At 50.9% G+C, this 22,769-nt stretch overlaps 1 protein-coding gene across 3 annotated transcripts; it reads right to left on the reverse strand.

Moving 5' to 3' along the window:
• Window positions 1-930: 930 nt before the first annotated feature.
• Window positions 931-17,402, reverse strand: RPAP1 (RNA polymerase II associated protein 1). Of its 3 annotated transcripts, none has more exons than XM_052646267.1 (25): window positions 17,354-17,402; window positions 16,337-16,593; window positions 15,900-16,048; window positions 15,528-15,617; window positions 14,970-15,090; window positions 13,910-14,131; window positions 12,857-13,036; window positions 11,748-11,863; window positions 11,029-11,127; window positions 9,897-9,998; window positions 9,509-9,676; window positions 9,194-9,376; window positions 8,935-9,069; window positions 8,669-8,839; window positions 8,084-8,241; window positions 7,461-7,619; window positions 7,106-7,307; window positions 6,574-6,683; window positions 6,150-6,345; window positions 5,826-5,978; window positions 5,482-5,627; window positions 4,160-4,916; window positions 1,746-1,922; window positions 1,545-1,604; window positions 931-1,441 (listed from the first exon to the last, which is right to left on the reverse strand). In XM_052646267.1, exons 2-25 carry the CDS (start codon window positions 16,515-16,517, stop codon window positions 1,289-1,291), a joined length of 4,188 nt encoding a protein of 1,395 aa, XP_052502227.1. In that variant the 5' UTR covers window positions 16,518-16,593; window positions 17,354-17,402; the 3' UTR covers window positions 931-1,288. The 3 variants fall into 3 exon arrangements, with proteins under 3 accessions (XP_052502227.1, XP_052502228.1, XP_052502224.1); XM_052646268.1 differs by lacking the exon at window positions 17,354-17,402 and adding an exon at window positions 16,708-16,766 and having other exon boundaries at window positions 12,881-13,036; XM_052646264.1 differs by lacking the exon at window positions 17,354-17,402 and adding an exon at window positions 16,708-16,766.
• Window positions 17,403-22,769: the final 5,367 nt, after the last annotated feature.

The raw sequence follows: 22,769 nt of genomic DNA on the forward strand, positions 1-22,769 counted from the left end.
CCATGGAATTCCCCAGGCCAGAATACTGTAAGTGGGCAGCCGTTCCCTTCTCCAGGAGATCTTCCCAACCCAGGTCTCCCACATTCCAAGCATTTTCTTTACCAGCTGAGCCTCAAGGAAAACCCAAGAATACTGGAGTGGGTAGCTTATCCCTTCTCCAGTGGATCTTCCCGACCCAGGAATTGAACTGGGGTCTCCTGCATTGCAGGCGGATTCTTTACCAACTGAGCTATCAGGGAAGACCTCCCAGTCTCTAGAACTCTGAGAATAAATATCTGTTCATAAGCCACCCAGCCTGTGGTATTCTAATATATCAGCCCAAACAGATCCAAGACACACAGCTACCACACCAGTCTGATTTTTGGATTCTTCTTGTCTCAGGATAGCAACTGACGGAAATAAGAGGCCATAGGAGACAAGCTGCAGTCGTCCCAGGTGGCGCTAGTGGTAAAGAACCCACCTACCACTGCAGGAGGCTTGGGTTTGATCCCTGGGTTGGGAAGATCCCTATGGAGGAGGGCATGACAACCCACTCCAGTATTCTGGCCTGGAGAATCCCATGGACAGAGAAGCCTGGAGGGCTACAGTCCATGGGGGTGCAAAGAGAGAGACATGGCTGAAGCCACTTACACACATGCATGCAGAGACAGGATAATGACCTCATTAAGGATACCTACACTTCAAGTGGACGGCTGACAGAGTCCTCCTAGAAGTGCCCCATTCCCAAGAGCATTGCCCCGGCCTGGCTTCACTCCAGAACTGGGACCCATGTTTTTGTTGTCCCAGATGTGGACTTAGTTTTTGCCTCCCATTCATGATTTCTCCTGTTTCTCTCACAGCAGTCTTGCTTCCCTCAGGGATAACCCATCCCTTGATACCAATCCTGAACTAGTATATTTGAAACCAGTCCAAATCACATTCCCAGAAGATTAAAAAAAAATTTATTTCAATGCCCAGCTCCAGTATTCATACACACTGATGCCAGGGCGTGGGCAGAGGAAGAGAGGTATAGTTGGTTTGTCTTGTCCCCAAGGGGACATAGCTAAGTCACCCTTCACTCCCAGTACAGACCCTCAGAAGTCCCAGATCCTGGGCTCCAATTATCAGGATATACAGGTAGGTTCACCAAGCTCTAAAAAAGCTCAAAGAGCTTGCTTCCTCCCAAGAAGGCAGGCCTTCCACTTTTTGTTTCCTGCCCACTCTGAGGACACAAAGCCCTTCTCTCTGGCCAGGTATCTGTTGGTAACTCCAGGAGAGTGTATCCATCTCTTCATCTGAAGCAGCTATACTAGGTATCTGACACCCCATTTGGGAGTACCCCTGAGATCCTGAGTTTCTGGAGGTACTGCTGACGCAGAGGGGGCAACTGGGGATACAGCTCAAAACCCTCGGGAAGGGCAGAATTGGGAAGCTTATAGTGGAGAAGGTGCTGCCGAAGGCCCTGCAGGGAAGAAGAAAACTTTATGCAGCAGGTAGTGAGATCCTGTTGAGATCTCTGTTCCCCAATACCCTCCATTCTCCCACCTCCAAGATGTGACCCCCACCTCATCTGTCAGCAGCCAAGTCTTCTGCAGCATGCTTCTACGGGCAGCCTTGATCTCATCCTAGAAGCAGAATAAGAGGAGGTGGCACCAGGCCAAGAGAAGGTACCTATCGCTGGCCTGGCTGGGCCCTCACCTCCTCCCCAGCTGGCCCAGTTCAATTGCAGGCTCTTTCCTCCCTTTGGAGATGGGGATGTAACTTACTGAGTTATTTGGGTCCTGGGAGAAGATGAAGCTGTTGACATGAGCCACAGCCACAGCATAGAGCACAGGGCACCAGTGTGGACGGAGTGCACCAGTAACCAGAGCCCGGAAGTAGAGCTGAAGGAGGGCCAAGTTGTCTTCAGGAGGCGCCGTGTAGCACTCCAGGGACACAGGCAGCTGTGACAGGGGATATAAGACATGCTGAGGGCATGATGTGTATCAGCGGACAATGGGGTGGAGGGTTGATGGTCACATGAACCAAATCCTGAGGGCAGAGATCTGTCCCTCTCTATCACAAGGGTCAAGGTTAAAGACTAAAGAGCTAGAAATGAACTTATTTAGAAAACAGAAGCAAACTCTCAAATGTAGAAAACAATCTCATGGTTACCAGGGGATGGGGGGACGGATAAATTGGGAGATGGGGACATATACATACAACTATATATAAAATAAATAACTAATAAGAAACTGCTGCTGTATAGCACAGGGAATTCTGTAACAACCTATACAGAAAAATAATCTAAAACAAGAGTATATATATATACATGTATATATATAACTGATTTACTTTGCTGTATACCTGAAACAATATTGCAAATCAACTACGTATCAATAAATTAAAAAAAAAAAAAGCCTAAAGAGCTGGAAAGCAGTGGAAATTGGGAAACTGAGAAGCAGCTGTGAATTTCTACTGCCACCACTGCCTGTTTAATCTACTTGAAACTTTCAAAATGTCACATGCAGCTGCTCAATTCTATTACCAAACCTTTCAAAAGTTCATGTTCTTTGGAATAGTAATTATTTTTCTAAAAAAGTATTCTTTCTTAATTCCATGCAGAATGATTATGTGTTTATGTCCAATGGTGTTTATCAGAGTGTTACTTAAAATAGCAAAAAATCAGAAACAAACTTTGATGCCCACTAAGAGGTTTTAATAAACTGTGACATATTTGCATAATGATTATATAATAAAAATATTGCTTTCTTAGGCTATTTAATAATGTGAGAAATGCTTATTATATAACATTAAATTAAGAAAACATTACATGGTGATCCCAATTTTATAAAAATATGTATACACATAAGAACTTCCCTGGTGGTGCAGTGGATAAGAATCGGCCTGCCAGTGCAGGGGACAAAGGTTCGATCCCTGTTCCAGGAAGATTCCACATTGCCGTGGAACAACTGAGTGCCTGTGCCACAACTACCAAGCCAGTGCTTCAGAGCCCTCGAGCCACAATTACGGAAGCCCACATGGCTAGAGCCTGTGCTCTGCCACGAGAAGCCACCACAGCGAGAAGCCTGAAGAGTAGCCCCCACTCACCAGCAACTAGAGAAGGCTCCCACAGAGCAGTGCTGCCAGCATATATATGTATCTCCATGAAAAAGGGGAGAGGGAGTTCCCTGGTTAGGGCTCTGTGCTTCCACTGCAAGGGGCACAGGTTTGATCCCTGGTTGGGGAAGTAAGATCCTGCACGCTGTGCCATGTGGAAAAAAATAAAAAGACTAGAAAAAGATAAATCAAAGTCAAAATGGTCACCACTGGGCAGTAGGATTATGGATAACGGTAACACTATTTTTATTACTGATCTATTTTTTTTTCCTGTTTTGGCTGCAGCCAGCACAGCTTGTGAAGTTTAGTTCCCTGCCTAGAGAGCAAACCCAGGCCTTTTACAGTGAGAGTCCTAACTACTGGACCACCAGGGAATTCCCTGTAATGTTCTCTTTAATTCTTAAAAATATTTTAATTTTTTATCTAAACTATACATTTATACTTTACATACATATACTAAAATCTTTATGTTTCAAGCTTACCAAAATAAGTTGTAATGGAAATTAAAAAAACAAATCTTAAGAGAGCCTGGAACTCTTTACACCTTACAAGTTTAGCCTGATATCCAACAAGTTCCCAGGCTGGTATCTGTGTGTCTCCTTCCTCCTCCCATCCTATCATATTTCTTTCTGCCTTTTGCTTATGTTGTTCCAATAGGTTCACTAGGTATATTCTGTCCTTCCTCAACAATCCAAATTCTACCCAACCTTTTGTATCCAGGTCAATTCCCACTTCCTCCACAAAACCTTCTCCTCATGGAAAATCCACTTTGATCTTTGCCTTCTCTGAATCCTGACTTAACACCTAGAATCTGAATAACTGAGAACTGTATTGGTTTCAGTACATCTCTTGTCTACACTGTAGCACCTCACAAGCAAGGAACAGTGCCACTAATAATAATGAACACCTATGGTATGCCAGTTACCATGATAAACCCTTTTCATGTATTTTCTCATCTCCTCAAAGCCCCCAAGAGGTAAGATAAAGAACCTCAGGCCACCAAAGCACCCCGCTGCTCAGGAGTGCTTCCAAGGCCCAGGACAGGATGACCATGGTGGGCCCTGCTGGGCTGAGAAAGTACCTGGGTCAGTGGCAGGCCCAGAGCTCGCAAGGCACCCACGTGCTCCCCAAAGAGGGTGAGGCGCAAGGTGACGCTGAATCGACGCTGTAGGGGAAGGAGAATCAGAGCCCCAAAGAGGTGGTCCCCAAAAGAGACAGCCTCAAAATGCTCCAGGAAGTTGGCATAGAGGTCCGGGAAAGATGTCAGGCCAGGAAGTGGGCAATCCAGGTTGAGATTTGGTAGGACTTCAGGCTGGCAGAGCCGGGCCAGGAGGGCTGCCACCAGGCGTTGTATTGGGGTCTCCCGGAACAACTCACTGTCCACCAGGAACACACACATGAGCCGCGCCAGACGGGCAGCAGGAGACACAGCCCAGAGCGCCCGGGGGCGCCAGCTCTCCAGAACGAGCACCCACTGCAGGGCCCGCAGGGCTGTGCCCACAGTGTCAGCAGGAGGGAGCCCTGAGGGGGTGTCTGAGGCCCGGTGGTAGAGTTGAATCAATGGCAGGAAAGGCCAGTCAGTGGGCAGCAGCGGCTCCTTAGGCACAGCGAGCAGCAAGGCTGGGACTCGCCGGAGCTCCCCTCTGTACAAGGCTTGGGAGGCGAGCAGACTAGCCCGGGCCAGTGAGCAGTGCGTCAGGTAGCAGCTGCGGATGCTGGGGAGGTCCTGGCAGGCCTGAGCTAGGAGAGTCCCTCGCCCACATCCAAGGCCTCCGCCACTTCCTAAGGAGAGCCGGTCAGAGAAGTCAGCTGCCTCCGGACCCCCCGATGCTCCTTCTCTGTAACGGAACCCAAAAACAAAAATGAGGGCAAGAACCCACAAGGCCACCAGCTCTCCAGGGCCTCCCAGAGGCTCCCAGGTCCAATCCTGCTGCTTCCTGTCCCCCTAATAACCAGCCACATGGCAGTTAAGAGGACGGACACTAGAGTTACCTAGGTGCTCATTTACAGAACTCTGCCTCAGTTCCCTCATAGTAAAATGGGGATGATAATAATGACGATAATACCCATCTCATAGTAAGGGTTAAATAATTACAGGCATATAGTTAAGGGGGATGAGACAAAGAGTAAGCACTGACTAACTGTTAGCTTTACAAGTGTACAACTAGTTTATAACCAGTTTCCAGCCATACAGTCACAGAAGTCTCATAATAGTACCCTAGTGTGTTATCCTCATTCTCACTTAACTAATGAGGAAATGGAAACTCAAGACAGGCTAAGTGTAATCCATGGAAGAAAGAAAATTAAGCCCAGGTCTTCCGGTTCCCAATTCAGAGCTGCTCTGGCAACCACCACAGCAGCTTTTTGAAAGGGCTGAGTTGATGCTACCAAGCCTGGACTTACGGGAGGAACTCCAGCCGGAACACACAGCTCAGCATCAGCTCATGAGCGAGGTGCTCACTCCCAGGCAGCAGCCGGCCCAGCAGGGCCAAGGCCATGCCGTGACAGAGGGCCGCGTCGGTGCCTGACACTGGTGGCTGCAGTGTTGCCTGTGGACAGAAAAGGGGGAAGGAGGAAGAGGAGGCAGAGGGGGTGAGGGGGCACAGGGAACAGAAGTGCGGAAGAGAATACGTGCCAACAGGCACAGATTCTGGGCCTGTCTTCAGGGAAGTAGGAGCTGCATGGCCCGTGAGCAGCAGCACATGTTCCAGGGAGGCAGGATGGGGTGGGGGGTTAGGGGCACCCACCGCTCTCTGGGCCAGAGTGAGTGCCAGGTATTGCAGGTGGTACTCATGGCGCAGGGCCCACGCAGAGAAGGGGGTGAGGTACGGAGTGGCCACGGGAGCCACACATCGCAGGAAATAGTTCTGGAGTCCTGGGGCAGCCAGTACGGTGGCCAGCTGAGGAAGAGCAAGTGTGTTCAGATTTGGAAGGTGACTTCGATGCCTTCTGGGGCTCCCCGGCCACCCGTTCCCTGCCAGACTTGGAAGTGAGGGTTTGACAAAACAGGCCTCCTTTCCCCAAGGGGTGCCCTCCCCCACAGTCCTGCAATCTTGGCCCCCAGCACTCACCTGGCCACACAGTCCTTTGTGGATCCGCCCCAGGGTGTTAAGAAGAGACAGGAGGGCCGTGAGGAATGGGAAGGGGGAAGCTGAGCCAGCCAGACTGAGAGGGGGGCGGCCCCCTGCACAGCCCAGTGACGCGAGGCTGGAGATAGTTTCGGGGGTCACAGCACAGGACTGTGGGTTGCACAGAGGGGAGCAGCACCTGGAGGCAGAGTGGAGAAGCCGAGGGGCTCTGGTCTGAGGTGTGCTGGGGTGTCTGCGACCAAGGCCAGTGTCAAGGTGGCCATGCAGACAGGGCCCATGTTCCCTGGAGCCCCCAGCTGCTGCCTACTAGGGATTCAGGTCTCCCTCAAGCTGAATGGACTCAGGAACCCCACAAGGAGCAAAACTGCCTCCCTTCACCAACCTCCACCACACACATAGTACATACCCCAGGGAATCCCACAGGCTGCCCAGAGAAGGGTGTTTCAGCAGGGGCAGCAGCAGCCCCTCCGACAGGCGCTCCATGTCCTGCAGCCAATCCTCTGGGCACAGGCCTGGCTGGAAGACCATGAGACTCAGAGCTGATGGCCCAGGAGCCCCCATTCTCCTATCCTGTGCACTCAGGCTGAGCCTATGATTCCAAGATCCCCAGAGTCAGTGTTTAGAGGCTTCTGCCTTCTGACCCTTCTGGAGGGAGAGAAGACTCTGAGGTTGTGCTGGCAGGGTCATGAGAGGGTATAACGGCTCCAGGGAGGCTAAGCTGCTATTTGGGGTTCTCTGGCCTCCACCAACATGGCTCCTTGGAAGCTCTACTGGATGTGAAGGTGGAAAGAGGAAAAATGGTAGCAGGGAAAAGGTGGAGGGCAGGAAAGGTGGCAAGAGGGAGGTATGGACAGGTGGAGACACGAGAAAGAGGGCAGAACGCTAAGACACAGACGGGGCACCTAGGGCAGGCGGGAAGGTGAGTAGGCAACACGTACCTGCTGGCTCCAGGCCTGGTAGTAGGCATCCAGGAAGAGCAGGCAGGCAGTGGGCACCGGGCCCAGGGCACTCCACATCTCAGGTCTGGGCAGCAACTTCAAGGTCTGTCTGAGACATGGCTCCACGAGAGGCTGGAGCCCAGACATCTGTGTCCAAGTGATTGAGGAAGGGCTGGCCAACAGACTGGCCTCAGCAGAGTCACTACAGGAGAGCCAAAAGGGGCTGGGTGAGGATCTGGCTGCCGGGACTGCCCTCTAGGCTCCAGCCACCCTCTTTTTGTGGAGGAGCCCTCCCACCGATTCCAGAGCTCCCGGCAGGATGACTCTCCACCGGCAGCTCAGGGCTAGGGCCTACCTATTAGGTTCAGGGGCGATGCGGCCGGCTGCCAAGGTCAGCTGGGTGAGGAGGGTGAGCAGCGAGGCGATCCTCTGCAGAGCGAGGGGGCGAGGCGGGGGGCTACCGAGCACCTTCGGCACAGCCTGCAGGGCTCGCATCAGCACAGGGTATAGCTCCCTGGTGGTGGTGGTGAGGGGGAGACAAAGACCACCCTTCAGTGTGAGGAGGGAGACAGAGACAGAAGACACGGAGAGAGGCCTGCCCTGGGGCCTCTGCAGGCTGGCAGAGGAGGAGCAGGAGGGAGGCCTGGGCCGGGCACTCTGTGAGGCTTCAAGGGAGGCTGGGGGCTGGGGGGAGGGAGGCAGCCCCTCAAGGCTTCCACACTACACACTACAGGGAATTTCAACATGATTTCACCCAGATATCAATGCCATGATGCACAGAATGTGGTTAACCCAGCCTTGCTCCACTGCCCCCTGGCTAGCCCTGACACCCCAGCTGTCTTCATTCCTCCCAGAATCACCTCTTCCTCATGCTCAGCCTCCCTCCGAGCCTGGACCTTGAGCAAAGCTGAACCGTCAGTTCAGGCCAGAGTGCAGGGCTGGAGGGGTCTTGAGGGGCCTCCCATCATCTCTTCTCACCTGTAAACGTTGCTGCCTAGGCCGTAGGAGGCCGCCACTGCCCACAGGCGGAAGGCCTCAGTGCTCAGTGCCTCGGCTTCTTCCAGGGGCAAGGCCAGATCCTGGGGGTCTTCAGCTACAAAGCGGCGCAGGCGGCTCCGGAGATCAAAGCCGTTCAGCTGGGGGTGGGCACAGAGTCCAGGGATCAGGATCGCTGGGAGTCCTGTTCCAGGACCCTCTGGTGCCACAGAGTCATAGTTCAGGGCTCAGGTGAAACTACCTCCTCCATCCCTTCCTTCCGCCCTCTTGCCTGCCTTCTTGTTAGCAGGCACTTGCTGGGCACCTCTGCCAAGGCTGCTTGGTGCCTATTTGTATGTGGCCCCCCTGGCCTGGGTGCAGGGAACAGGGAGCCTTTCTAAGGAGCGCAGAGCAAACCTACAGGATACACTAGGCCCCTTTCTGGGGGTTTCTGTCGCACTTTTAAGCAACTGAAACAGTTAGGAAGAGAAAGATGGCATGACTGGGCTGCCTAAAAGTACAAGAGCCATGCTTAGCCCCCAACCCAGCTCTGCCTCAAGCCCCCATCCCCTGCCGTGCCCTGCTCACCAGCCGGGCAGCAATATTCCTACTGGCCGAGGCCAGGACACGAAGCAGCTTCATGGCAGGAGCACAGGGCACTTGGTGTAGACTGGAGGTAGGCCCTGACCCCACGGGGGACCAGCTGGTGGGCAGAAATTCTCGGACCACAGTCTCTACCAGCCGAGGGCACTCCAGCACCTGTAAGGGCCAGGAGGAAAAGGGATGTGGGCGGCTGAGGGGCAAGGCCAGGCCCAGCAAGGCTCTTTGCCCAGTCCCTGCCTCCTGTCTCTCACCCTTGTGGCTGACTCCAGGGAATGCCGGGCCAGGCGGATGAGCACAGTCAGGATGTCAAGGACCACAGAAGGTCCTGGGCAGGTCACCTCCAGTACGTAGCGCAGCCGAGGCAGCAGGTTGGTAGCCAGAAGCCCCTGAGGTTCAGACACAAACCCCTTGACAAATGCAGCTGGGCCCCAGGCCTTGATGACCCCTCCTGCCCAACACGTGCTTGCCCTGGAGGTCACAGGACTGGTACAGCTGCCTGCACGCTTGTACCTTGATGACGTCATGTCGGGCCAGGTCAGATGGAGGCCGGTTTCCTTCTTCAGAACTCTTGGTTTTTGCCTTTTCTGCTGGGGGTTCTTCGTCCTCGTCCTCATCCTCCTTGACCTCCTGGCTGGGCATCAGAGCGAATATCAGTGCTCCGTGGTACCAAGAGAAGGCGCTGTCAAGGAGCTCCTGAGAGAGGAGAGTGAGGGTGGAAAGAGGAAGAAGGGATCGGGTCAGGAAACAGGTTGTCGGTGAGGACAGGCCCAGCAGGGGGAGTAGGGACCATGAGGCCGCGAAGCTTCATTCCTTGGCATGTTGTACCTCATCTCCAGGGGCCACCAGCAGGGCCCGAAGAGCCCGGACAGCAGCTGCGATGACCCCATCCACTCTGTCATCCAAGGAGAAGCGCAGCAGGAAGAGGAAACCAGCATCCAGAAGGAGGCACAAGACGCTGCCCACCAGCCGGTCCCCAAACTCCCCAGCCTGGGCCTTGAGGGCAGGAGGAGAAAACCTTGCTGAATCTGCGAAAGGTACCGAGTCTTTGTCCTAGGGCCTTCACTTGCCCATCTAGGACCCTGGGTTTGACCTCTTCCCAGTGTGACCCACAGACAGCTGGGGTATGGACCAGTGAGTCAGAAAGAAATGGGCAAGGGGTGGGAGAGTCTAAGGGGTAGAGGGGTGGACAGGACCGGGCCAGTGGTCCACTCACCCTGCCGATGACCTGGGCCAACACGTGCAGCGCTAGGGCTCTCTGCTGGGACACCTGGCTGCGTGTCAGGTGGAAGAGCTCCTGAAGGGAGTACCCTGCTCTCTGGAACAGGGACAAGAAGTCAGAAGGAGCCAAGACGCAGGGCAGCACCCATTAACAAATATGCGGCAATCCCCATCTGCCATACATGGAGTTGGGTGTCAAGGCAAAGACAAAGAAAAGTGATGTTTCTTGCCTCTGCTTTCATGAATCCTCAAACTGATACAGAAAATAAGACTTGCACACAAGTAACCATAGCTTAAGGCAGACGGGGGGAAATCTAGTCATCGGTGTTTAATTTGCAACTAAAGAACAGGAGAGAGAAGCAGTCCTGGAAAACTGATGTGGTCTCAGTGAGCAGATAGAGCCCTTGATGGCAGGGCATGGCTGCTGCTGCTGCTAAGTCGCTTCAGTCGTGTTCGACTCTTCGCGATCCCATGGACTGCAGCCTACCAGGCTCCTCCATCCATGGGATTTTCCAGGCAAGAGTACTGGAGTGGGGTGCCATTGCCTTCTCTGGCAGGGCATGGAGTGAAGGGTAAAGGCTTCCCTGGAGCAGGCTTCAGAAACCGAGTGCTGGAGGTCCAGGAGCAGAGGGGGTGTGTGTGGGGGAAGGTGGCCGAATGTGCAGCAGGAGGGAGGGAGGCAGAGCTGTGGGGTCAGCAGGGACAGATGGCGGAAGGGCTGTTCTGCAGGGTTGAAGAGCCAGGGCCTTATTCTGGGAGCATTTCCGGAACAAGGAAACTTTCTGAGGCAAGAGATAGCCTGAATGGGGTCAGAGGAAACCAGTACAGCAACCCCATGGGGGAGCGAACTGCAGGACAGAGTGAGAAGACATGGTGGCTGAGCAGACAAGAGGGAACAAGGCTCAGACGGAGGAAGCAACGTGGAGAGCTGACAAACAGAACTGGCAAGTTCTGGTGACTGACTGGAGTGTGAGAGAACAGGGAGAAAGATTTCAAGCCTTAGAACCAGCAGGGTCAAGAGTTGGAATGGGCGCACTGGAGGGTTGAGGCAGCTGAGCAGCTGCCCTTCTCCATATGGTTGTTAAAAGCTCTTGCTGACCCAGTACTCCTTGGAGCCCACGCCTCACCTCTGCCTCCTCTCCATGGTGGTGCAGGCCCAGATGGGTGGGAAGGTCCATGTCAGGGGCCAGCAGCTCTCCCTGAAGGCTGAATCGGGCCTGCATCCTCTAATGGGTAGAGAAAGAGGACTATGCACTGGGGCAGCAGTGAATTCCTCACGTCCTTCCTCACTGTAACCCCAGGCCTCTCAGGACTTACGTCCTGCCTGGACCTCTGACCTGAAGTGGGGCTCCTCTGGCCTGAGGGGCCAGGCAGGAAGAGAGGGGTGAACACAGAGAAGTTTCTCCAGCTCGAGGGATGAGGAGGGCCTGAGTTCTGGGTGCAAGAGCAAGCGCTCCACTCACTCCCACCCCGCTGCACCCTTGTCAGCCAGTGGGCCCATCTCACCTTCTACCCCACTGCACCTGTCGGCCAGCGGGCCCTCCATGCCTCCCACCCCACTGCACCTGTTGGCCAGCGGGCCCTCCACGCCTCCCACCCCACTGCACCCTTGTCGGCCAGTGGGCCCATTTCACCTTCTATCCCACTGCACCCATCGGCCAGCAGGCCCTCCACGCCTCCCAACCCACTGCACCCGTCGGCCAGCGGGCCCTCCACGCCTCCCACCCCGCTGCACCCCTCGGCCAGCAGGCCCTCCACGCCTCCCACCCCACTGCACCCGTCGGCCGGCGGGCCCTCCATGCCTCCCACTCCACTGCATCCCTGTCGGCCAGCAGACCCTCCTCACCTCCTGTGTCTGCTGCCGCCGGAGTGGAGGGAGGTCCTGGGTCCAATGGAGCTTCTCCAGCTCCACAGTGTCCATGTGCAGCCATTCTTTCTGGGGAGTCACGGGCAAGGCCAGAGCTGGGGAGATGGGAGCAGAGTAGTTTCCCTAAGGGGCTCAGCTTGCTGATCCATTGGGGTCCCAGGTGTCCAGCAGCTGCCACATCTACCTCTGCCCAAGGGTCTGGCAGCCTCTGCCCTCAGCTGTGGCTAACGGCACAGCCCACGGCGTGGAATGACTACTATGGCAGACATCCTGTCCTGGGCTCTAGCTCCTTGCTGACCCCAAAGATTTGCTGAGAGGGCAAAGAGGAAGAGGAGGAGATAAGGAAGAAAGGAGAGAGAAGCAAACGAGGAAGGGAGGACCACAGACATCAGGGAAACCCAGTTCTCCACTCTAGCACTGACGTTCCAAAGGAGCAGGGGAGTGGAGACAGTGAGGAGCGGGCAGCCACACTTCAGCAGAGCAAGACACCGAGACACACACCTGCCGCCGCCTCCTCCTCACCCCACCCAAGCCCCACCCAACTCGCTCAGCTGTTCCGGAGCACATCCTGGAGCAGGAGCTTCCTAGGGCTCTCCAAATTCAATTCTTCTTTTGTTAATCACTAATAAAATAATCCAGTTCCTGAAGATGAGTGCTCCCACTGGCCTTTCTGCTTCAGTCTTGGCCTGTTCACAAGACCTGCATCAGACCCTTCCTCTCCCACCATCCTGCCATCAGAGAAGCAGAGGCAGAGAGAACTGTGGGATGGAAGGAGCCAGAGCTGAGGCAGCTATTGCAAAGGCAAGGGGCAGATGGTCTGTGGAGGAGGGGGCCATTCAGCCCCATCCTACTGTGCTGTCTCCTACCGGGGAGGGGGAGAAGGAGCAGTTAACAGGCCGGGAACACAGGAAGCATGTGCGGGAAGAATATATGCATGAGCAAATGAAGACTGATTTCAAGCCAAGCATGAGGATTAGCATTACATGTTCAAGGACATAGCAGGTTCTCTCTCTTCCTATCTGCCAGACCCGGGAGAAGGAATACTTTCCTCTGCTTTCATTCCTCCAAAGTCCCCCCCTCCTCCAAACCTGGGGTTTCTGGCTCCAGCTCACTTTCCTGCCTGGGCACACTGGCAGAAGTTGGTGCAATGGCCTCCTTTCCAGTGACCTCAGCAGAGGGTCTTCCTGGTCTCTGCTCCCTTGTGGCCTTCTCTTCTGCTTGCTCACGGGTACGGCTGTGAGATTTCAAGAAGGCAACCAAGCTGGGATCTAGAACAGAGCATGGAGAGGGGAGTGGTTGGAGGCATACCCTTCCCAGCCTCCAACAAACCCAAACCTGCTGAATGTGGCCTGTCAGTGGGTGCCAAGGCACTTCCCAGCCAGGGTATGCGCCCCCTGGGCTCTCTTGCAGCCTCAGTGACCCATATCTGTCACTGGAACCTGCCTACCCACCTATCCCTCCATTTCTCACAGTCCTCTGGTCCAGGCCTCTCTGCCCATCCCTGTGCTTGGCCTCAGGTCAAGGCCCAAAGTAAGGGGCTAAGGAATAAATGAATCAATTTGACTAGGGCCCAAAAGAAGGCATTTAAGGGAATAGTTTCTCATTTTCAGTTATTTTATTTATTTACTTATGCACAAATATACACTAAAAACCTAATATATGCTGTGCTCTATGTAAGTGCTAGATACATAGTTTGGAATAAGATTGACTTGACACTACTGTTTTGGTGTCCAAAAACTAGGAGGGAGGTGTAATTCAGCACAGCATATAATTCACATAAAACAGAGTGCCCTGCAGCTGTACTAGAGTACAGCTGGAATACAGTGTATACTACACCACACCTGTACAGTATACATGATCTACTGGTTAAAAGCACAACCCGTGAGACCAGGTAGACCTGGATTTACATCCCATTCGTGTTCCTTAACAGGATGTGGTACCAGGCAGCGTGACCTGGGGGAGAATTCTTAAAAGTTTTGAGCCTCAGTTTTATTTGTTTTTCATTAAATAAATCAGGTTACCACCACCTGCCTCACAGGTACAGTTTGAGAACAGAATGAAAAGCACTCACAGTAAGGCTTCCTCAATAAATGGCAACCCCTTCCTCGCCCGATCTTGGCAGGAAAGGCCGGTACCCGTACCAAGCTGAGCCAGCAACCGCTGCTGTTCCTGCAGGATCTCCTCCGGAGCCAGGGCTTGCAGTCTCGCTATGTTTTCTTCATGGATGGTCTGGGCTTCATGCTCAGCCTCCTGGCTCTTGAGCCCCTTCCCTGTCACCAGATGGGGTCCCTGGAAGCTGTAGCTGTTCCATGGAGGCTGGCTGCCCCACTCCCTAGGTGTGAGTGCCTCACAGGTCATAGCACCTACAAGAAGAATACGATCAATTCATTGCCTCACTCCAGCTGGGATTCCTGGGCCTCTTCTCCAATCCCATTAGCTCTGGAGACAGAGAGAGGTCCCAGAGTCTACCCAGGCACAGAGCGGAGACCCCCCTGAATATGACACATGACTCCAGGCACTCTGGGCCTGGCTTGGGGTGACGTATTCATTTTCCCCCTTGGATTTACATGACGTTTCCCTCAGAAACATCCCACTGACTCTTCTCTTGGATGTCTAGGCAGACGTCTGCCTCTAGAGGTCTGCCCCCAGTTCTTCTCCTAGTAATTTGCATCCCTAAAGAATTTTGGCCTACATCTTTATTTTACAGCCTCTAACAAGACACTTCAGGCTTCCCCGATGGCTCAGCAGTAAAGAATCCGCCTGCGATACAGAAGATGCAGGAGGCCTTGGGTTCGATCCCTTGGTTGGGAAGATCCCCTGGAGGAGGGCATGGCAATCCACTCCAATATTCTTGCCTGGAGAATCCCATGAATAGAGAAGCCTGGCGGGCTACAGTCCACAGGGTCACAAAGAGTCAGACACAACTAAAGCAACTGAACACGCACTCACACACACGCCGACATTTCTATCCCCTTTTTTCCCCTATAGTCAAGTAATGACCTGTCCTCTGTCTGCACCTAAGACCCAGATATGGACCCAAGCTGCCCACACTCAATACTCTCAGTAGGGTATGGGACAGCTCCGCTTTAGATGGCTCAAATGCACTTCAGGTTTGAAGCAGGAAAGATGAATATCCAGAGATGACTTGATGATTGTGTATTACAAAAAAGCTTAGACCAAGCCTCTTCAATCCCCGCTCACTCTCTGGTGGGTCCAAGACAGATTCAACTTCTCTAACTGGTGAGACTTTGGCTCCAGATGCTCTCCTTGCTGCAATTTCCTGGGCGAAGATGCTTCTCTTACCAGCTGTCGCTTGCTTCCCCTAAAGGGCAAAAAGAAAACCCAGGTGACAGATGCTCATTACCCTACTCTCTTCTCAACCTACTGATGTCGCTGGAACAAAGAGGCACAAGAGACTTACTTAATCTCCAACGGTCACAACCCTAGTCCTCAGAAAAAGCAAGGCTCCACAGAAGCACAAGTTTTGAAGTCTGACAGACTTGGGGTGGACTTCTGGCTCTTCTGTTAGATATGTGGTGTAGGACAAGCTATCAGTTTTTTTATTTGAAAAATGGAGATAACGATGCCTACATTATATGGCTGTTATGAGGACTAAATGAAGTAATGCATATAAAGTGCTTAGTGCTGTGCTGTTTTAACAATGGAATTGTTTATCATTATTAAGATTATCTACCTGGGATGAACTATGATGCTCACATGATTGTCTCCTAAACACCATCTAAGGTGACCTTCGCCTACCTGTCTCCCCTGTGAGCGATGGAATACAGGAGGGAAAGCAACGCCACTGGACACAGGCAGGTTCACAGGCATTGAACTTGTATCTCGTTCCTGCAGCAAAAAAGTACAAAGCAGTAAAGATATAGACAAATCCCCAAGCTCAATGCTATCCCGTTAACCTTGGTACTCTATTATTAGAACCTCACCCTAACGAGTCATGAACCCACCTTTCTTCTTAAGGCACAGAGATTCTAAACCAGCCCCTACCCTGACTGCAGAGGGATGGAGTCCCATCTTTCTGAATCACTCTCTACTCAGTAAGGCTCACCACCCACACCAAACATCCCTGCTGCCCTAGGACGCTTTGCTCCACTTAACCAGGGTGAGACGCACAATAATCTTAGTCAAGACAGCAGTGATGTGCTGATCATGCCTGTTCAGCCTCTCTTCAGGGTCCTCATGTTCAGGCAGGAGATGGCCAGGGCTTGGCCTGGCTCTCTTTGGGGGAGCAGGAACCAAAGCTGGGGGCAAATCTGGGAGACCTAAGAAAGGAAAAAACCTCAGATGTGAGACTACTCATATCTTCCCAGGAAGAGATTGAGGTCTAGAGCGAAGCCAAAGGAAGAAAGGCAGCTGCTGTGGGGCCCTGGCTCAAGCTGTGTCACCTTGGGTAAGGTATTTAATCTCTCTGGACTCAGTTTCTTCATATGTAAAATGGGGCTGCAGCAACAGAGTTCCGCAGTTCTGGGCAATCCAGCCACATTAGGAAAAGGAGAAGACCCTGAGGTTGTACCTCTCTCCTTTTCAACCACATATCCACAGCCACTCACTGTCTAGCATCACCACATCCCGATGATCCTGCAGTGGAGGCTGCTCCAGGTTGGCATCCCCAGCTCTCCTGCTTCCTTTCTTCACCAGCTGTACTGCTGGGGTTGCACCAGCTGCAAGAAACTGACTCTGGAAGCGCAGCAGGTCCACCTCCGACTCCCCTGGCTTTGGTCTCGACAGCATCTTGACACTCCAGCTGCCTCCCTAGTTCAACTCTTTCCAGCACTGCTTCAGCATAGGGAATTCACTCTCATTCACCCTAGAAGCAATAAAGATAATGGGCCCTCTGCAACTGAACCTCAGTTCTTTTTTGTGCATCAGAGAAGGCTCCTTTTCCCTGGGTTCATGTGGACTCATTCCTCCTCATTCATACCTTATTGCCATTCTCTTTATTTAGCCTTTCCTGATGTCAACAGTCCAGCAACAGTATTTACTGCCAACTTAGGTTATTTACAATCTGTAGATGATAAAAACTCAGGAACAACCACAGGGGACCTAAGAAAAATGCCTTCAAGAGCCAGGCAGTGGTGATTCAGTATCAGACTGGTGGGAACATGCCTGGTTTAAAAGTATTCAAATTATTAAAAACCTTGGGCTATAAAAGGTATATAAAAATCACTTGTATTTCTACACACTATCAAAGAACAATCAGAAAACAAAATTAAGAAAACAACTGTATTTACAATAGCATTGAAAACAATAAAATACTTAGTAATAAATTTCACCAAAGCAGTCCATGACTTGTACTCTGTCAGGCCCCACAACTGCCCTAAAGAGCTGGGCTCTACGGTCGCAGGTGCTCCAGGATCACCCGTGTCAGCAAAGAGAAACCACGGAGTCTCAGACTACGCTGCCTGCAGATGGAGGGCCGTGCCTAGGGTCTCCGCATCGGAGAGGCCGCGGCCGCCCCTGGCCAGACCAAAGACACTGGGGCAGGCTCCGACCAAGAACTAAATACCCTGTATCAGAGACCTCTGCCGAGATCTCCTGCAGTCCGTCCCGCCAGCCAAACCACCTACTTGATCTAGAATCACCTGGGTGCCGCCATCTTGTCCCGTTGGGGCCAGGCTTCCGCCGCTGCCGGTTTTGAGCTTCCGCCCCGCATCCCGGCTCCGCCCACTCTTGGGAGGGAACTGCCGTTTTGGTCTTCAGGACGCTTGAACAGCAAAGTACTCCCGCAAGTAAGCTTTACGCAGGCTCTCTCTACACGAACAATACCAGTGACAGAGGCAAAGAGTTACTCAGACGCCCTCCCGCACTCACCAGCCGGGATGACTGTATGCTACGCTCTAGCACCCAAGCTCAGGAGCAGCGCATAGAAACCTGCATACTCAGGACGGTAGCCTCCCCAGTGTGATTATGGACTAGTAAGAAGATTACTGGGGCTTCCCAGGTGGCTCAGTGGTAAAGAATCTGCCTGCCAATCCAGGAGCCTCAGGAGACCCGGGTTCGATCCCTGGGTCTGGAAAATCCTCTGGAGGAGGAAATGGCAACCCACTCCAGTATTCTTGCCGGCATTATCCCATGGACAGAGGAGCTTGGTGGCCTACAGTCCCTGGGGGTCGCAAAGACACATTGGTGACCAAACAAGAAAATAACCAGGACAAAGGAAAGGTGAAACCCAAGGAATTCCTTGGAATCTTCTATCTGCGCTACCTGTGTGCCATGTTGGCAGCATACTGCCCACTATCACCTATCACCAGTTCCCTTTTCACAGGCATGTCCCCTGTTCCCTTGTGTAAACTTTGGGTTCCTTGGGGGAAATCAGGCCTTCTTTTTTGCATCCATCATGCTCAGCACCCAGTATATTGCCATGCTCATATGACCTTAGTAAATCATTGCTTGATTGAAGGCCATCTTAGGGCAGCCAATGTTAGCAGCGTCAGAAACACCTGGGGGGCTTGTTAAGCCAGATTTCGGGCCACATCTGAGTTTCTGATTCAGTCAGTCTCTAATAGGAACCAAGAATTTCCATTTCTAGCAATTTTCCAAGTATTCTATAAAATCCTTTTTTAACTCTCTTGGTTTCAACTGCAGCAGTAAATTTCAACTGCTAGGATTTAGCCAACCTTGGAATCCAAATAGTACTGGCTGGTCGGAAGTTAATGGTGAGTGAGGGAGGGAAATTGAATCCAAAACTGCAGGAAGACTGGATATAGAAAATCATTGTTTGCAACTGCCAATGACATAATTACTGCAGGCAATGATCGTCAATGATTGATAAAACTATTAGGTAAAAGGTTGATGAGAACTTTGGATGGATGGATCAGGGGGCCAACTTTTAAACCTACTGATGAATCTTAACGTCACTGAAAGTGGGGCCACTGGGCATAATGTGCCCTCTGATACGATGCCACTGAAAGTGCAAAACACATCCTGCTGCTGCTGCTAAGTCGCTTCAGTCGTGTTCGACTCTGTGCGACTCCATAGATGGCAGCCCACCAGGCTCCCCAGTCCCTGGGATTCTCCAGGCAAGAACACCAGAGTGGGTTGCCATTTCCGTCTCCAATGCATGGAAGTGAAAAGTGAAAGTGAAGTCGCTCAGTCGTGTCCGACTCTTTGCGACCCCATGAATCGCAGCACGCCAGGCCTCCCTGTCCATCACCATCTCCCGGAGTTCACTCAGACTCACGTTCATCGAGTCCGTGATGCCATCCAGCCATCTCATCCTCTGCCGTCCCCTTCTCCTCCTGCCCCCAATCCTTCCCAGCATCAGAGTCTTTTCCAATGAGTCAACTCTTCACATGAGGTGGCCAAAGTACTGGAGTTTCAGCTTTAGCATCATTCCTTCCAAAGAAATCCCAGGGCTGATAATTAAATATGTGGTCCTGATTTGTTTGTATCCTGATTCAAACAAACATACTATAAAATGATACTTTTTGAGACTGTTTGGAAAAACTAAATCTAAGACACACACTATTAAGTATTTTTAAAACATTTTTTTGGGTATGGGGAGTTCCCTGGTGGTCTGCTGCTGCTGCTGCTAAGTCCCTTCAGTCGTGTCCAACTCTGTGTGACCCCAGAGACAGCAGCCCACTAGGTTCCCTCGTCCCTGGGATTCTCCAGGCAAGAACAGGAGTGGGTTGCCATTTCCTTCTCCAATGTGTGAAAGTGAAAGTGAAAGTGAAGTCGTGTCCAACTCTTAGCGACCCCATGGACTGCAGCCTACCAGGCTCCTCTGTCTATGGGATTTTCCAGGCAAGAGTACTGGAGTGGGGTGCCATTGCCTTCTCCACCCTCATGGTCTAGTGGTTAGAATTCAGTGCTTTCACTGTCATGGCCCATGTTCAATCTCTGGTTGGGAACTGAGATCCTGCAAGCCGAGTGATGCAGCTAAATAAACAAGTCAGTAAATAAAATGTGGTTTTTTTAATGTTTTGGGTATGGATGTGGTTTTTTTTGAAAAATAAACTTTATTTTAGAATAGCTTTAGCTTTACAGGATTATAAAGCAAGAAACATTCAATTTATCCTAAACATAGTAGCACCTATCATTAATATGGCAGGTTTGTTGGTATTAATAAACCAATATTTGACATAGTATTACTAAAGTCCATACTTTATTCAGGTTTCCTCAACTTTTCCCTAATGTCCTTTTCCTGTTCCATCCAGGATACCACGTTACATCTCATTGTCATGACTCCTTAGGCTTCTCTTGGCTGTCACAGCTTCATAGAGGGTTTTTTTTGTTTTTTGTTTTGATGACTTGGACATTTTAAAATAGTACTGGTAGGGTATTTTGTGCCATATCCCGCCAATGAGATTTGTCTGATGATTTTCTCATGATTAGACTGAGGTTATGAGTTTGAAGTCCTCCCCCTCCTTGAGGCTGGACTACCTTTGTAATGTCTAAATTATAAATTATTTGTAATTCTGCATGGAAGATTTGTCTATGCTTTCCATGAATTAACTTATTAATTTATAATATACTTTTTAATTACTAACAAATTATAGTCATTCACATATATTTATATTTGACCCTTTGATATACCCCATCATTGTGTGTGTGTGTGTGTGTATTTTGGCCATAACATGTGGCTTGTGGGATTTCGGTCCCGTGACCAGGGATTGAACCAGGTCCCTCAGTAGTGAGAACTTGGAGTCCTAACCACTGGACAGAATTCCCTGAGTGTATATGCTTGATTTGTGTTTTCTGCTTTTGTTTTTGAACACTTGCTTACTTTCTGGTACTACAAAATGCTCCAAACTCATCTTGTATATTTCCTGCCCCAGTCCTAGAATCAGCCATTTCTCCAAGGACCTTTGGTTCTCTTATATTGGAAAATGGTATTAGAAACCAAGATTTGGGTGCTAGATATACTCATTGCTACTGGAGTGTCTTGCTTTTGAGCCCTTCTCAGCTGACAAAGGGAATATACGTGTATGTGTAACATATACACATATCTATAAATATTTCTATATGTAACTATCTGAATCTCTATATGGGTGAGTTTTTTAAAGCCTGTTACAGATACACAGTGTAATATTTACAGCTGAAATTAATTATATGGCTAAGATTTGGTTTTAGAACTCCAGCAAAAGACTAAAAATAAATTGGAATAATACAACACAATTGGCTAAGATAATCATCGAAGCAGAATGAAGGGTCCTTTGGGGATTCATTATACTGTTTTACTTGTGCGTATGTTTAAAATATTTCATAATAAAAAAATTTTAAAATAGCCTAAATTACCATGTTGCTATTAAAGCAGCTCGAAAAAGAACTATAGACAGCCAGATACATGGCATTCACACACACACATACTTACTACACTCTTCTTCTCAGGGCCATCCCTCAGTGAAATTTTGAAGAGTACAGTTGGTTTTTTTCCCCACATGTTTGGACTCACTTGCTATTTCAGAAACCCCAGACTTACTGCTCTCTTCCTATTTCCTACTTTTGGGGAAAAATCTGCTCATTTGAAAATCCCCCTTTCAGAGTGCGGTCTCTCCTAGAAACTTACTTTTTTGCTTTATCGTCAGCTGAGGAAGGCGTGGCACTGTTTCTGATTTACAGATTTCAGGCAAGGGGCGTTTGGCAGGTACAGCAATAGTCCCCAGCACCCGTGACATCACACCTCCAAACCCCAAAGTCATAGATTCCCTGCTTCTCTAAGGTGACGAGGAACTGATTCCGTTGGCTGCCCCATTCCTTAAAGGAAACTTCCCAACTCTTAACCTCTTTAAGCAGTAGTTGGGAAAGAATATACCCTTGCTCACAGGCCAGCAAGACTGCCATGACCCCGTGACTTGGTTCTCTCGTGGAGGAGGAGTCCTAACTCTGAGAAAGCTGCAGCAGCTACTTCCTGAGACTGCTAAAAATTGTTATCAAGGTGTTCTGCTGCTGTGGGCAGGTGGCTTTTATTTCCAGTTTTGCCTTTGTCTTTTCTTGCTCCTTGACTTCCTTGGACAGTCATTGATTGTAAAAAGCAGAGAATGGGCAGATACTTATTTCACATGAGTAGGGTGATGCCAAGGCCCAACCCGGCTCTGCTGCTGGCCTTTCCTCTCTGGTGGGATAGATCATAGCTGGCTCTGCTTCTGTTTTGAGAACAGGAACCACTTGGAGATCTGCTCCTATGTTAGGTCAAATACATTTCCTGTTGATTTGATTAGTTTCCTTCCAAGCAATGCATTTACAAAAGGAAGGGAGATTTTTGCAGGCATGTATTTGCACAGGCAGCCAACCTCCTCCAGTCACACACACACATCCTCTCCCCATCCACCCACAAAGCGTCAGTCACATTTAGGGTTTGCACAAATGCACACCCTCCCTCGTACATCATAATGCACACCCTCTCACCCACCTACACACCTCTTCCACAAAATCACACCTGCTCACATATCCTTAAAGTATGTTTCTTTGCTGTGTCCAGAGAGACAGAAAGATGGAGGAGATGGGTAAGAGTGGGTTGTGAGGGCTCAGGAAGGCAGGAGCACAAAGTCTGAAGGCCAGGACTCCACAGTTCTCCCTACCCTGCAAGCAGAAATACTAAGACTTAAGAGGGGTTCAGAAGCAGGGGTAGAGCAGGCAGGCATTCCAGTCGCCAGGCCCCACAGGGACACTATGCTGCCCCTCAGGCTGCTACTTGAGGTAGGAAGTTTGTCAAGGCTGTGAGAGAAGAGGGACTTCCCTGGGGGTCCAGTGGTTAAGACTCCACGCTTCCAATGCAGGGGGCATGGGTTCAATCCCTGGTAGGGGAACTAAGATCCCATGAGCTGCCTGGAGTAGCCAAACAAAGAAAAAGAAAGAAAGGATATAAAGACTGTGAGTGGAGAATGCAGAGGCATGTGCTCCAGAAATCCATTTTGCCTGGGGGCCAAGAATGGTCCTTGGACTGGGATTCTCATCAGAGTTCAGGAATTAATGGGGGGCAGGGTTGGGATAGGGGAGAAGAGGAAGTTAAAAGGCCAGTTTGGGCTCCAAGTTCAACAT

This window comes from Budorcas taxicolor, chromosome 10 (genome assembly GCF_023091745.1).
Source record: "Budorcas taxicolor isolate Tak-1 chromosome 10, Takin1.1, whole genome shotgun sequence".
NCBI classification, from domain to species: domain Eukaryota; kingdom Metazoa; phylum Chordata; class Mammalia; order Artiodactyla; family Bovidae; genus Budorcas; species Budorcas taxicolor.

Coding starts and splice junctions, on each gene's coding strand:
- RPAP1 (XM_052646267.1), bottom strand. CDS start 16,517: ATGCTGTCGAGACCAAAGCCAGGGGAGTCGGAGGTGGACCTGCTGCGC. Junction 14,132..14,969: donor TGTCTTGGACCCACCAGAGA/GTGAGCGGGGAT, acceptor TTCTTCTTGTAG/GTGCTATGACCTGTGAGGCA. Junction 7,308..7,460: donor ATCGCCCCTGAACCTAATAG/GTAGGCCCTAGC, acceptor GCTCTCCTGTAG/TGACTCTGCTGAGGCCAGTC.